This window comes from Rhinatrema bivittatum, chromosome 4 (assembly GCF_901001135.1).
Source record: "Rhinatrema bivittatum chromosome 4, aRhiBiv1.1, whole genome shotgun sequence".
NCBI classification, from domain to species: domain Eukaryota; kingdom Metazoa; phylum Chordata; class Amphibia; order Gymnophiona; family Rhinatrematidae; genus Rhinatrema; species Rhinatrema bivittatum.
Window position 1 is genome coordinate 470,964,728 of NC_042618.1, and position 14,682 is coordinate 470,979,409.

A 14,682-nucleotide genomic window follows, 5' to 3' on the forward strand; every position below is an offset into this window, starting at 1 on the left:
CTGTGACCACTGTGGATGAGTCACAGAAATATGGAGGACAGAGATTCCCACTGGCAAACAGCAGACAGTGATGAGGCCTGCTGTTGCTTGGGACCAGGCAGAGATCAACCTTAGTTAAGAGGTATGTATAGATCACCAACCTAAGGCAGTGCAGGGGTGGGAGCCTGGTTCCAAGCAACAGCAGGCCTCATTACTGTCTGCTCTTAGTCAGTGGTCACACAGCAACTGATAAAGTCTTCTAGCAGGCTGCAAGTAGACAGAGGTGCAGAAGCATGTGGCTCCAGTTAGCAGCAAAACCTGTCCGCTATAATCAGCAGGATTAAAGTAACACCTAATCTATGCACCCAAAATGTATGCAGCTACATAAGATGGATTCTCTGTAGGCCTTAACTGCCAGCGTGTACAAATGGAAAAATAAGCTTAAAGTGATGCTCTCCAGTGTGGCAGACTCACAATTTAGTTACCAGGATATCTTCGACAGATAAGTGGGTAAGTAGGCCTTTGTCTAGAAAGAATACTACACAAAATAAGGTTTCTGCCAGGTCTCCTGCCATCCCCCTGCCCCCATTGTCTCATCAACCTTGTCTCCCAGACCCTTCCCCCAACCCATTAATCAGGTGAACCTGAAAGTACCAGGCTGTGCCTCTAACTCTTCGGTTCTCTGCCATCATCTGCTGGTATGGATGCAAACCCACTTGTCTGGACTGATTTGGGGAAGGAACATAAACTCAGTGACTCTGGGTGAGGTGTACATTAAAGCTCCCCCCGTTTTGTCCAACAGCGAAATCTACTTTTGAGAACTCCGAAGGTGTTTTCTATGTCACAGCGAGTAAAACATAAGGCCTCATTGTACCTCGTCTTCACTGGCATGTTGGGCATAGCGATGGGCATGAGAAGCCAGGTCTTGCAACCATATCCCGAATCTCCTGCGGCAAAGAGAGAAGGGCAGCATCATTCACACCACAGTTACTTTGTGCTATCGCTGCTAACCCACAGCATGCTATAAGATACTAGAAGCTAAGCTCTAGCTGGACATAAGCCTTAAAAGGCTCTTTCCAAACACAAGGTCCCTGCCATCTTTTATAGTGACACTATATGAAGGCAATAGCCCTTGCTTGTTCTGTGTCAGATCTTCCTGAATGGAAAACTGCATGTGGAGTTCCTTCACAATGTGTCCATGTCACTCATAACTAAGTTATCGCTATCCGTTTCTAGCACTCCATTAACAATGAAGCTATGCATCACTGCGCCCACACGTGTCACTGCAGAATGACATTAACCCTGGTGGCATGATTGTGCATGTCCCTGGCTGTTCTGAAGTCTGTCCTCCAGAGATCTACATTTGTCTGACATGTTAGACAATTACACAAAAGACACAGCTGCCGGCTTCTATTTAACCCGTGTGATGTTCCAGACAAACTGGGGCTGACATTCTGGCTGACGAAGCACTAACAGGGTACACCTAACCTGGGAGTCCCTGCATTATGGACACAAAAAGGTTGTGGTTACCAAGTGACATTTGATCAGCTCCAAAAGGGAGGATTTGAAAAGTCACTTGCTTAAAGTAAACAAGCAGAAAGTCTGCAGTGCCTAATCAGACACAGACTTTTGAGTGCAAGAGCATTGTTTGGGCATGCAACATTAGCATGGCGAGAGAAAGCCGGGCCCTTACACTAAGGCTAGTAGACCTAACTGTACAAGCCACTTGTCATGTAACTGATGCAGTCACATCCCCAACAGCCCCCCATGTCAGTGCTGTTTGCTATAAAAAGATAGCCGGGAAAGGGGCTATAGAAAGAAACAGCGCTCTTACCTGCAAGCCCCATCTTTAACATCTTCAAACAGGCCAGATTCACCCAAGTATAAAGGAGTTGTGCGCAGCTTTTGGGTACTTGGCGACCACGTAGAGGATGCGCATTCAAGCATCACAGACCACATGCACGTTGATGAAGTGGCAGCGTTCTCTGATGCGGCAGATCTCCTCCCTGCCACAGGATGGGATGTTGGCTATGAGAGTGCAGTCAACAGCACCCAGAACGTTAGGAAAGTTGGCAATGGCATAAAACCCGCTCTTCAATTCCAGCATGTCCTGCCTTTCACAAGGGAATTAATGTACCAATTAATGTGGCCACGTGCAGCTATTGTAACCTGGTCCCAAAAGCGGGAAAAAGAGGTCTGGAACAATCCCCCATCGACCCTGACTGTTGTTTGGAAGGAGCCAGATGCTATAAAATGCAGGGTGCAAAATAGTTTTGTGAGGCCCAATATAGCGCGGGACCTTTCCGTGACCAGATCCAGATCCCCTCCGAGTTCTTGATATACTTCCATGATAGTCTGAGAGCTAACTACATATTCCTCTGGCATGTTCGGCATTGTGGTTCGGAAAGATGCACTCCCTGTACCACATGGCCAGGCCATGCCACCAGCGGAGCTAGGGGCTCGGGATGTGGTACAGGGACTTCCCTAGGAAGTGTTTGAACCTCCCTTGCCAGTTGTTGATGAAGTATCCCACTACCAGTAGACTTCCCCCTAACACTGCAGGGTAGGGAACGTGCTGTTTTTATTGGGCCAGCAGGGCTGTGTAGGTGAGTTTGAGAGGTGGTCTTTTTTATCACGTGTGATAATAGCCGCAATCCGCGATAATGGCCACTATGGTGCAATAACTTTTTCTCCCTCTACTGTTAAAAAAAAAAAAAATTTAAAAAAATTGGGGATTTCTCATGTTAAATCCTATGTTATTCTGCGTTATTTTACCACAAAATGCAGTAGAAGTCCCTCATTTGCATAAATTTTCTAGTTTTGCATACTCATTATCACACTTGCGTCCTAGTGCCCGACATGATAAAGATTGCACGTTTATTGCGTGTTACAGCCCTTTTATGGCACGTTGGGGCCCTAATCCGATTTTATGAATGCCCCGTTAGGATCCTAAATCTAGGCAAATGAACAACAGTCCTAAACTTAGGCTCCTAGATTTAACAGAAAATAGATCCCTAACTTAGGGCACTCAGTTTAGGGACTTAGTTTTTTTCTGAATATCAGCCTCTAGGCTCCTAAATTTAGGAACCAAGACAGCAGGAGGCCAGAAGGATGGAGTTAGAGCAGGGAAGAAAAATTAGGTATTTAGCATTGAATTTCACCTAAAACAGCAGGCCTATACTTAGGTCCCGAATTATTAGCTGAATTTTCAACTGAAAACTTAGGGGTAGATTTTCAAAGAAGCGTGTGCACGTACATGTGCGCACGCTACCCGGCACGCACACATGGACGCCCGGTTTTATAACGTGTGCGCGCATGTTATAAAATCGGGGGTCGGCGCACGCACCCTGTGCGTGCGGACGCCCGCAGCCTTCACCCGTTTCCTCCCAGGCCGCTCCAATTTCAGCCTGGCCTGAGAGGGAAGTTCCCTTCCCCCTACCCTATCCTTCCCACCTTCCCCTAACCTTCCCATTGCCTAGCCCTATTCTAACCCCCCCCCCCCGACCTCTATCTTACCTTTTGTGCCTGCCGGCAGCCTGCTGGCACGCGATCCTCCGACACAGCGGCAAATGGCCACTGTGCCGGAGGCCTCTGGCCCCGCCCCACCCCCAGACCGTTCCTTTTTTATAGCCCCGGGACTTAGATGCATCCCGGGGCTTTACGCGCTTCGCCGGGCATTTATAAAATAGGCCCGGCGTGCGTAACCCGATTTACGCGCGTAGAGCTTTGAAAATCCGGCCCATAGGGTTCTAAATTTAGGTGCTCAGTTTTTTTTGAATATGAGCCTCATTATAAAAATGATTAATTAATACAAGCATTGCTATTGCCTAACCATTAGGCACAACAAGCGTATGGACATTACTGCTCTGTGCTGCCTGGCTCAGCACCTGCTGCTTCCACTGACTGGTGGAAGGAAGAGCGCCATTGGCCCCTGGGAGCACACTTAGCAGCTGGCAGGAGATCTGCAGGGACACACGAGAATAAGGGGGAAACACAGATGAATGTGCAGGATGTCCTCCTGCTGAAAGGAAAGAAAAAGGCCATGCATAATGGTTCTCTGATAACAGGCAGGAAGGGGGAAGTAGAAAGATAGAAAAAGCAAGGCTACAATCTATAGTATTTCTGTAATTTGCTTTATGCTGACTTTGGTAAAGTAGAGTCTGAAACAAAACTATAGAAACAAATAAATAAATACTAATATTACCATCAGTTGCCAATGCAGAAAACCTGTTATCAATAACATGCGCATACATTACCATGTATATATACCTCTCTATAAACACACTCATATCCCAGGGCATGAATATGACCAGTCAGATAGGCAAGTGCTGACAGTGAGATGTAAAATATCAACAGACACAGAACTAAGAGTCAGTAAAACATCCACCAAAGTGTAGAAATGACTACCTTTCTGGCTGGAGCTCAGGACTGACTCTTTTCGACAAACGGTTGGCTTTTCCTTCGTGCCACTGTCGCCCAGGGCAAGCTGGGTTTGCAAGGACGGAGAATCTTGTACAGATTTCTGTCTCCTTCAGCTTTTTATTTGCATTCAATAGCGGCAAAAGAATTGCTTTTCTATAACTGCCATTTAGCCACAGTCCCCTGTACTGGGGTCTTGCTGAGCTCTTTCTGATTAGAAAGAGAAGCTCAGCAATAATGAAAAAATTCATTTATTATTGCCCAAGAAAATCATATATATATATATATATATATATATATACACACACACACCCACACCCAGGAAATTATGGTAAACAAACATCCTCATCAAAACCTTTGAAATTGCTTGCGTACACCTGGCTTCATCTGGTCAGCAGAGTCTAAATTGGAAAACCACGTCACAATCAGAACCTTCTCCAATCAATCCGCAATATATCCTCATAGGGCACCCTCAAAAGTGTGGCGTCTCACTTTCCAGATAATCATGGGACACTTGTTCACAGGTTCCAAAGCAGTTTTAAACAAAGACCTTCATCCCAAAATGTGGCAAACTGTGACTTACCTTGCTGTGACTACAAAACACTGCCAGTCACAAGGAGCCCTGATACGGGACCAGGTTTCAAAGTGCATCTTCTTCAGGAGGCAAAGTTTTTTGTTTTAGACTGAGCAAGGTAAAAATATGTACATATTGTGGATTGACTGGAAAAGGTTCCAGCATGCAAACGAAAACACCATGGTTCTTGCTTAATCACGACGGATTGGGAAGTGCTGCCTCTCTCCTGCTCACGAGGTCATCAGACAATGAAGACGGATTCCAATGGTGTCACGAGCAAGAGAGCACGGACTGAGCTTCACAAAACATCGCGAGCAGCGAAGCCCTAGAGGGTATAGAGCAGGTGCACGCACAAGCTTACATGCTGGACTGAACTCAACCAGAAATGGATGCACATGAAATGATTTTTCTATTCTTAAAGCTGCAGTTTGTGCAATATGTCTAGGGCTTCTGCACTTAGGTGTTTCTAAATTGCAAATTTAGATGTTTACTTTCCAGTTAAACAGGAGCTCTTTGAGTGTTTACTGGTGGTTTTGCGGCGCAGGTATTATTGCTGGGTACCTTTACTGGTTGAATTATATACATTTGTGCAGCTGAAGAGTCATCAGCATGGGAAAGGCACTAAAAGAGAGGAGGATCCATGGCAGGCAAGGGAAGGGTGAGATTGTACCAGAGGAAAGGGCGCTTTTTTCACTGTTTATACAACAAACAACTATTTTATTTTTTTTTTTGCATCAGGAGTATTTTATAGGTGTTTATCGATTAAAATCCAAACTCAGAAGCCCTAAATATATCAAAGTCTATGAACACATAAATAGCAAAGAATCAAGAAAGACCTTCTTCCTGTGGACGTGCTGACGCTCTGCCCTTCCTTTGCACTATGTCTTGGTGCTTCTCCCATTCAAAAGATGATGCAATGTTGGCACAAGTAGAGGAATTGATTCTCCTGGTCGAGGGCTGGTCTTCGCTCACTGTGTCACCCAGTAGGTATGATATAGGTGTTTTCCTAGTAAGGCGCCCTCTCATATTCAAAAGGCTGAAAGAAAGGAAAATTGGTTCTTACCTGCTAATTTTCGTTCCTGTAGTACCAAGGATCAGTCCAGACCGCTGGGCTGTATCTCCCTTCCAGCAGAGGGAGTCAGAGAAAAAAAACCTGAAAAGGCACCCCTCTTAACCTGGTGTGCCACCTGCGATCCCTCAGTATATAGAATATCAAAGCAGAATAACCAATAAAGGAGAACAAATCCCCAAACATAACCAGTGGCTACAACAATACGCGCGGTAAAAGAAACAAACCGTACCGCCGCATAACATATCAATCAAGAAGATTCCTTCCCATGCCTGTAAAGAACTCTGCCGAGGTAAGAAGAAGGAAGAAAACATACAGAAAAAACGGACTTTCCAAAAAACCCAAGGGCGGGTGTCTGGACTGATCCTTGGTACTACAGGAACGAAAATTAGCAGGTAAGAACCAATTTTCCTTTCCCTGTACGTACCAGGATCAGTCCAGACCGCTGGGATGTACCAGAGCTGCCTTAATTGGGGTGGGATTTGGAGAGTCCCGTACGAAGAACACTGCTGCCCAAACAGTCGACCTCCGGATCCCGGACTTCCACACGATAATGTTTCGCAAAAGTATGCAAGAATTTCCAAGTAGCTGCTCTACAAATCTCCTGCGGCGAGACCGACTGGCTCTCCGCCCAAGAGGCCGCTTGAGACCTGGTAGAGTGCGCTTTCAAGCCTTCTGGTATGGCACGCCCAGCGCACAGATAAGTGGAGGAAATGGCCTCCTTCAACCACCGAGCAACCGTAGCTTTAGATGCCTTATGTCCCCATCTAGGACCAGTCAATAAGACAAACAAATGATCCAATAATCAAAAAGCATTGGTCACCTCTAGATAGCGAAGGAGAACCCGGCGCACATCCAACTTATGCAGATCTTTATCCGTCGCAGAAGTCGGATCCAATTCAGGAAGGCTGGTAACTCTACCGTCTGATTGACATGAAAAGCTGATACCACCTTGGGCAAGAAGGAGCGAATGGTCTGCAGCAAAACTCCGGAATCCGAAATACGAAGATACGGATCCCAACACGACAAAGCTTGAAGCTCTGAAATTCGCCGTGCGGAGGTAATGGCTACCAAAAAAACAGTCTTGAGTGTCAAATCCTTCAACGTAGCCCGCCGGATGGGCTGAAAAGGAAGACCACATAAGCCCTTAAGAACTAAATTCAAGCTCCAGGCAGGACAAATTTGTCATACCGGCGGGCGCAAATGCTTGGCCCCCTTCAAAAAACGGGACACATCCGGATGAGTTGCCAGCGAAAAGCCACCAATCTTGCCCTGCAGGCAACCCAGTGCCACGACCTGCACCCGGAGAGAACTGCAAGCTAGACCTTTTTTCAGTCCCTCCTGCAGGAAGGATAGGATGTGTGCCACCAAAGCTAGACGCGGGGCGACGTTCAAAGCTTGGCACCAAGAGTCGAAAACTCTCCAAACACGAATATAGGCCAACGACATGGACGATTTCCGTGCTTGTAAGAGGGTAGAAATAACCGAATCCGAATATCCTCTCTTCCTCAATTGCCTCTTCTCATAAGCCAGGCCGCTAGGCAAAAGCGATCCGCTCGATCTAAAAATACTGGACCTTGTCGAAGAAGATTCGGAAGGTGGGTGAGATGCACCGGACCATCGATCGCCAACGAGATCAGATCCGCAAACCATGACCTTCGAGGCCACTCTGGGGCTACCAGAATAACAGATCCCATGAGGTTCTCTATCCGACGCACGATCTTGCCCACTAGTGGCAAAGGTGGAAACACATACAGTAGTACGCCGCGAGGCCACGGAAGGACAAGAGCATCCACTCTTTCCGACCCGTGGTCTCTCCGACGACTGAAAAACAGAGGCGCCTTTGCATTTGTCCGAGTTGCCATCAGGTCGAGGTGTGGAACCCCCCAACGACGAGTGATCAGTCGGAAAGCTGCGTTGGACAGCTCTCACTTGCCGGGATCTAGATGCTGGCGGATGAGAAAGTCTGCCTGCACATTGTCCACCCCGGCTATGTGCGAGGCCACCGACCGGACCAGATGTCGCTCTGCCCACGTCATGAGCCTTTTGGCCTCCCAGGCCACCGACCGGCTCCTGGTTCCCCCTTGGTGGTTGATGTAGTCTACCGTTGTCGCGTTGTCTGACAAGACTCGCACCGCACACTGAGCTACCAGAGGGAGAAAAACACGTAACGCCAGGAGTACCGCCCTGGTTTCCAATCGATTGATTGACCACATCGCCTGATAACTTGTCCAACGACCCTGAGCGGATTGTGACTGGCAAACTGCTCCCCAACCGGTGAGGCTGGCATCCGTCGTGACTATTACCCACTGCGGCTCTTCCAGGTCCATGCCCTGTAACAAGTGGGCTGGAATCAACCACCAATCGAGACTGGACCTGGCTGGTTCCATTAGTGGCAAAGGCAGGTGAAACTCCTCCGATTAAAGCAATGTGCGTTGTAATGGTCTCATATGTGTCCACGCCCAGGGAACCACCTCCAGAGTAGACGCCATGGAACCAAGTACCTGCAAATAATCCCATACTATGGGCAGGGGTAAGGACAGGAGCCGATGGATCTGCGCCACTAACTTGAGTCTCCTCTCCCGAGTGAGGAAGACCTTGCCTACTGAGGTATCGAAGCGTGCTCCCAGGAAGTTGAGAACCTGAGATGGTACCAACTGGCTCTTGGCAAAGTTGACCACCCAACCAAGGGACTGGAGCTGGAGTAGAACCTTGCTCACTGCTTCCCGACAGCGGCTCTCAGATTTGGCCCGGATGAGCCAATCGTCCAGGTATGGGTGAACCAAGATCCCCTCCCGCCGGAGGGCCGCTGCTACGACTACCATTACCTTGGTGAAGACCCGAGGCGCTATCGCTAAGCCGAACGGAAGAGCTTGGAACTGATAATGCTCCCCCAGGACCATGAACCGGAGAAAACGCTGATGGCGCTCGCGTATCCCGATGTGAAGATACGCCTCGGTCAGGTCCAAAGAGGCCAAATATTCTCCGGAATGGACGGCCGCAATGACCGACCGTACAGTCTCCATGCGAAAGCGGGGACCCCGAAGTGCTCGGTTGACTGCCCTGAGATCCAATATTGGCCGGAAGGACCCCTCCTTCTTCGGGACTACGAAATAGATGGAGTACCTGCCGGCCCTGTGCTCCTCGGAAGGGACCGGAACAATAGCTCCCAGGGATTTCAAGCGATTCAGGGTTTGCACGACTACCTCTTGCTTGGCCAGAGAGCCGGTGGGAGAAATCAGAAAAAGATCCCTCAACGGGCGGGCAAAATCCAACTCGTAACCATTGACGATGATATTGAGGACCTACTGGTCCGATGTGATCCTGACCCACTCCTCAAGAAACAGGGAGAGACGACCTCCCACCACTGGAACCGGGGAGAGGGTTGGGACACCTTCATTAGGACTGCTTACCTCCGGTGGCCCCCTGAGAGCCTCCCTCCCGAAATGGCCTCCGACCACGAAAGGAAGTAGGCCAAGACTGAGCCCTCTGAGTCGGTTGTCGGGCGGGAAAGGCGGGTGGCTGCGACTGCCGAAATCTGCGCAGTCCTCGTAAACGGTAACGCGCTGCCCCAAAGGGCCTGGAAGACTTAGGCTTGTCTTCTGGCAATTTATACACCTTATTCTCCCCAAGAGACTTAATAAGGGCGTCAAGCTCCTCACCAAACAACAATTTCCCCTTAAAAGGAAGATTGCCCAACTGAGTTTTGGAAGAAACATCCGGGGACCAGTTCTGGAGCCAGAGAAGCCCTCTAGCCGAAACTGCAGTGGCCATGTTGCGTGAAGATGCCCGCAACAGATCATATAATGCATCCGCTGTGTAAGCTACAGTGGACTCCATCCTATTCGCCTGATCTGCTTCCTCTGGCAGCAACACCTGTGATGTGAGCATTTGCTGGACCCACCTGAGGGTTGCTCACTGCATGAGGCTACTGCAGACCGCCGCTCTAACACAGAGCGCTGACACCTCAAAAATGCGCTTGAGGAGGACTTCTAGCCGCCTATCCTGTAAGTCCTTAAGAGCCGTCGCTCCCGTAACAGGAATGGTGGTCCGCTTGGTGACTGCAGTAACTGACGCATCCACCTTGGGAATCCTGATGATATCCAAGGCTTCCTCGGGTAAAGGGTAGAGCTTGTCCATCGCCCGTCCGTCCGGAGATTCCCACTCCCGAGTGACCAACTGCTTAAGCATTGGGTGGAAAGGAAAAGTTTGGGGCAGGGCACGCAGCCCCGAGAGTACTGGTTTCCCCTTAACTGGCTCCGAACTGGGGACTGGTGCCTCCACTTCCAGTTCCTTCAGGACATAGGGGATCAAGGGATCCAACTCCTCCCGGCGAAACAGCCGAGAAACCTGGGGGTTGTCCCCCTCTACGGGAGCGGACTCATCAACACCCCCATCTAGGTTTTGAAGGAGAGGATCCAGAAAAGATCCCAAGGGAACAGGATCCGGAGCCCCCCCAGGGGCTGAAAGGGCATCCAGAGATGTGTCCCGCCGCGCAATCTTTGCGGGAGGGGGCTGCTCATCCTGCTGACGAGCTTCCGCCTCCAAAAAAGCCTTATGCATAAGTAAAATAAATTTTAAAGAAAAAACTGACTGGCCCTTTAAGGGATCCGATAGGTGAAGGGGAGGAGGAGGAGGAGGAGTAGGTGGAAGACCGGGCTCCCCGAGGGGGCGGGCCCCGGATCGCGCAGTCGAACAGGACTCAGACTGGGAGGAGAAATTGGAGAATCCTCTTCCCCAGTCGGCAGGCAGGGCTCTGACAAATTGGCCGCCATTCCCGCGTGCACCGGCGACGGACCCGGACACGATCGCGATCGCCGTCCTGCGCCGCATGGCAAAATGGGCCCAAAATCACCCCCAGACGAGCCCTCCCCCCCGGAGAGGCAGCGGGCGCAAACCCCGTCCCGCGAGAGGCGCAACCCCACCTCCCCACATGCTGAGCATGATAGCCCTCGTGGCATCCCGGGGGGGGGGGGAGAGGGGGTTTCCAAATAGCGCGGTAGGAAAGACAAAAGAAGGACTTAAAATACCCTGCCAACTCGCGGCCTTCCGGAGCTCTAGGAATGCTGCAGGACCCGAGGAAACTCGTCTCGGGGGCCGAGGGGAGGGACCGGCCCACCGGTTAATCCCCCTCCAGAGATAGACGGCTCTCTGGGAACAAGGCTTTTAGAGCTGCCAGCCCCTGCCTTACCTCTACTGCTGCTGAGTGAAAAGCCTGGGAAAATAAAACCGCACTGAGCTTTTTTTTTTTTTTTTTTATACAGCTTGCTGTAGCCAAAGGTGTTAACTAAATCATCCAGAGCCTTAGAACTCTGTAAAAAAAAAGATGTAACTAAATTTAAAGAAATTGAAAAATCAGGAATGCAGGTTCTGTCAACCCTTCTGCTGAGAGTCAGAGAAAATACTGAGGGATCGCAGGTGGCTCACCAGGTTAAGAGGGGGGCCGTTTCAGTTTTTTTTTCTCTGACTCCCTCTGCTGGAAGAGAGACACAACCCAGCGGTCTGGACTGATCCTGGCACGTACAGGGAAAGGGGATTTCTGTATTGTTTGTTTCCCGTTCGGAACATTAAGGGAGAAAAATATCCCTTATAACAAAGGACAGTTTCTCCCACACCCCTATAAAGGAGTCTGATGTCAGTGCAGAGTCAGGGTTTGAACAGATTGCCAGGTAACAGCCAGGAATATAAAGTCCCAGCTTTGTTTCTCATCCTACATACAAACAAATATAACACATACAGACACACACAGGGAGATTAAGGCTGAGGCAGGGAATTTAGGCTAGAGGTTGTCAACCTATTCTTCTGAGAAAGGGAACGAGTTGCTGAGGGAGGAAGATTGGGACTGGGAGGGAGGAAAATGAAGGTTTACAGGTGTTGGGGGGGGGGGTATGGTGAGGCCTTGTGAGGGACACTGGGGGAAGGATGGATCGAGCAGGGAAGGGGAGAAAGGACTGAGCAGACACACACAACACAGAAACATGTACATCCAGTGTAAAAGACGTCTTTGGAATTTTTTTGTATCCCATGAAGTTCATCAGGATGTGCCAAGATTTAAATAATTCTGGTCATTGAGTGTCACAAGCCAGTCGACACCCTGATCCACCAGATTCCTTTCACACAACTTTTGAAGATTACCGTAATTTTGATTCACATTTTTCAATTAAAATATTCAAGAGTTATGTAAAAATATGATTGGAACTGATACATTTTTTCTCACATAAAATTAAAATTATACAAAGGAGAAGAGAAAAATGTCTCTCACTCCCTCCCCCCTCTTATTATGAAAACAGAACAGGCCAGGCTGCTATAGATCCCTACACGTAAACTACATGCTAGCTCCCAGAATACTGCACCTCAGTCACACATGCAGAACCTCACCAAACACAGAATAAATTGACCATAAAAAAGTATAAACAAAAACATGCAGACAAAAACTGAACTGGAAACTGCTGAACAAGCCAAACTCCGTATGTAGTACAATGGAAAAACAGCAAGATCATCAGTCCTCAAAAAAATCAAACAACAAAATTAAGAAATATAAATCATCATAATAGTAAATAAGAAATCATAATAGTAAAACCATACCAATAAAAGGAATTCATATTTCAAAATAGCTGACAAATTGAACTTTGAATAATTAAAAACTCATACACCATTGTAAAAAGTTTTTGGAAATATTAATAAATTATTTCAAAACAACAGATAAATCAAACACCACCCAATAATTACAATTTCTAAGGATAAAAAATAAACTGCTCTCCACTCGTGGTAATGTATGATTTCCAGTTACCTAGAGATTGTCATAATTTAGTTGGGGTAGGAGAGGTTGCACATAAAAATTCTCCTATCTCTTTCACACAGACACACATGCAATCATATTCACACACGTTCTCCTTCTCTCTCACAATCACACACACCATATACATACTCTCTCTCTCTGCCACATGCATTCACACTTGTTCTCTTTTTCTCCCACATGCAATCACACACGCTCTTCTCCCACATACAATCACACATATGCTTTCTCTCTCTCAACTGCAGTCACTCACAAGCTTGTTCTCTCTCCCACATGCAATCACACATATGGTCTCTCTCTCCCACATGCAATCATACACATGCTCTCTCTCTCCCACATGCAATAACACACATGGTCTCTCTCTTTTCCACAATCACACATACGCTTTCTCTCTCTCTCTCTCCCACATGCAATCACAACATACATGCGCTCTCTCTCTCTTTCCAAAATACAATCACACATGTGCAGGCATTCCCATGCAGCCACTGCTGTGTGAGTCTCCTGATGTTCAACTCTTTTGTTTTTATGAAATATTGTATTTTATGTTTATTTTATGTTAAGGAAACATTGTAAACCGGTGTGAAGGTATATACCAACATCGGTATAGAAAAATAAGTAAATAAATAAATAATGGGCTTGTGTGGCTGCTTTGTTCTGTTGTGTATGGAGAACACCCATTACAAGTGAGCAGCTTTGCTTTCTCCGTGGACACGCAGGAGAGAGGTCAGCCACAGAAGTTGGGTCTCCCAAGCTGAGGGTTGCTTGACTTGTATAGTATTCTCTTATGATATTGGAGAATCATACAATCTTCAATTATTCTAGAAGCTGAAGGGAACAGTTGAAAGAATCAGTCAAATAAGCTCTCTAGAACTGCTTGTTTGAAAAACTGCTGTCTTTGACATAAAGGATTTTCTAGGCAGTAATGAGCAGTAAAGGTATGGATGAAAGATTAAGTGTAAGCCTTGCATATATCTGCTATGGAGGCAGAGGAAATATATGCTAAGGAAGCTGTTATAGCCCTGACTTGATAGGTTTTCACTTTACTTTGAAGATGCTGTGCTGACTAATTAAAACAGTAAGAAATGCAATCAGATATCCAAGTTGAAAGCGCTCTTTTTCTAAATAAAGAAACTTGTTTGATTAGGTAGAAGTGACAAACGGTAGTGAAGATTTTATGGAAGACATTCTTTATGAATAGAATAACAAAGCTCTTCTGCGGTCCAATGTATGAAGAGCCTGCTTGCCTTAATTGGACTGTGGTCTTGGAAAAATGATGACAAGACAACGAATCGATTAAATAAAAATGAGAGACAACCTTGGTTAAAAACTTAGGATGAGTTTTCAAAGTTGCTTACCTGTAACAGGTGTTCTCCGAGGACAGCAGGATGGTAATCCTCTCACATAGGTGACATCAGATGGAGCCCCTATACGGGGCAGGGCACGCTGAGTGTGCCCTATATCACGCATCCACAGGGTCCCGCTCCAGTCTTGTAACAGAGAATTATAATTAAAATAAAAAAATAGGAGAAACCCAGCTCCCTGGGGTGGCGGGTGGATTTTGTGAGGACTATCATTCTCTTGTCCTCGGACAACACCTGTTACAGGCAAGCAATTCTTTCTCTGAGGACAAGCAGGATAGTAGTCCTCACGCATGAGAGAATCCCCAACACAAAAGGGGAACAACAGACACCCAACCAGGTGCCAACAGGCACAACAACGGTGCTGGAGGTAAGAGAGGTGAGAGACAGCCTGAATCCAAACAATGGGCCCTAGGTGGGGAGAATTGGGTTTTACACCTCAAACAGGTTCCGAAGGATAGACTGGCTGAACCTACTGTCGCGTCAG

General features: G+C 47.6%; 1 protein-coding gene across 5 annotated transcripts in view; it reads right to left on the reverse strand.

Moving 5' to 3' along the window:
* Window positions 1-14,682, reverse strand: part of AGBL3 (ATP/GTP binding protein like 3) — a 279,448-nt gene that overhangs the window by 38,422 nt on the left and 226,344 nt on the right. For 4 of the 5 annotated variants that reach the window (XM_029597245.1, XM_029597246.1, XM_029597243.1 and 1 more), the window contains one exon: window positions 5,809-6,008. In XM_029597245.1, coding sequence (XP_029453105.1) covers window positions 5,809-6,008 — 200 coding nt within the window. Of the gene's footprint in view, window positions 1-853; window positions 927-1,813; window positions 2,008-5,808; window positions 6,009-14,682 lie in introns of all 5 variants that reach the window. The other variant, XR_003856022.1, reaches the window with a different exon arrangement.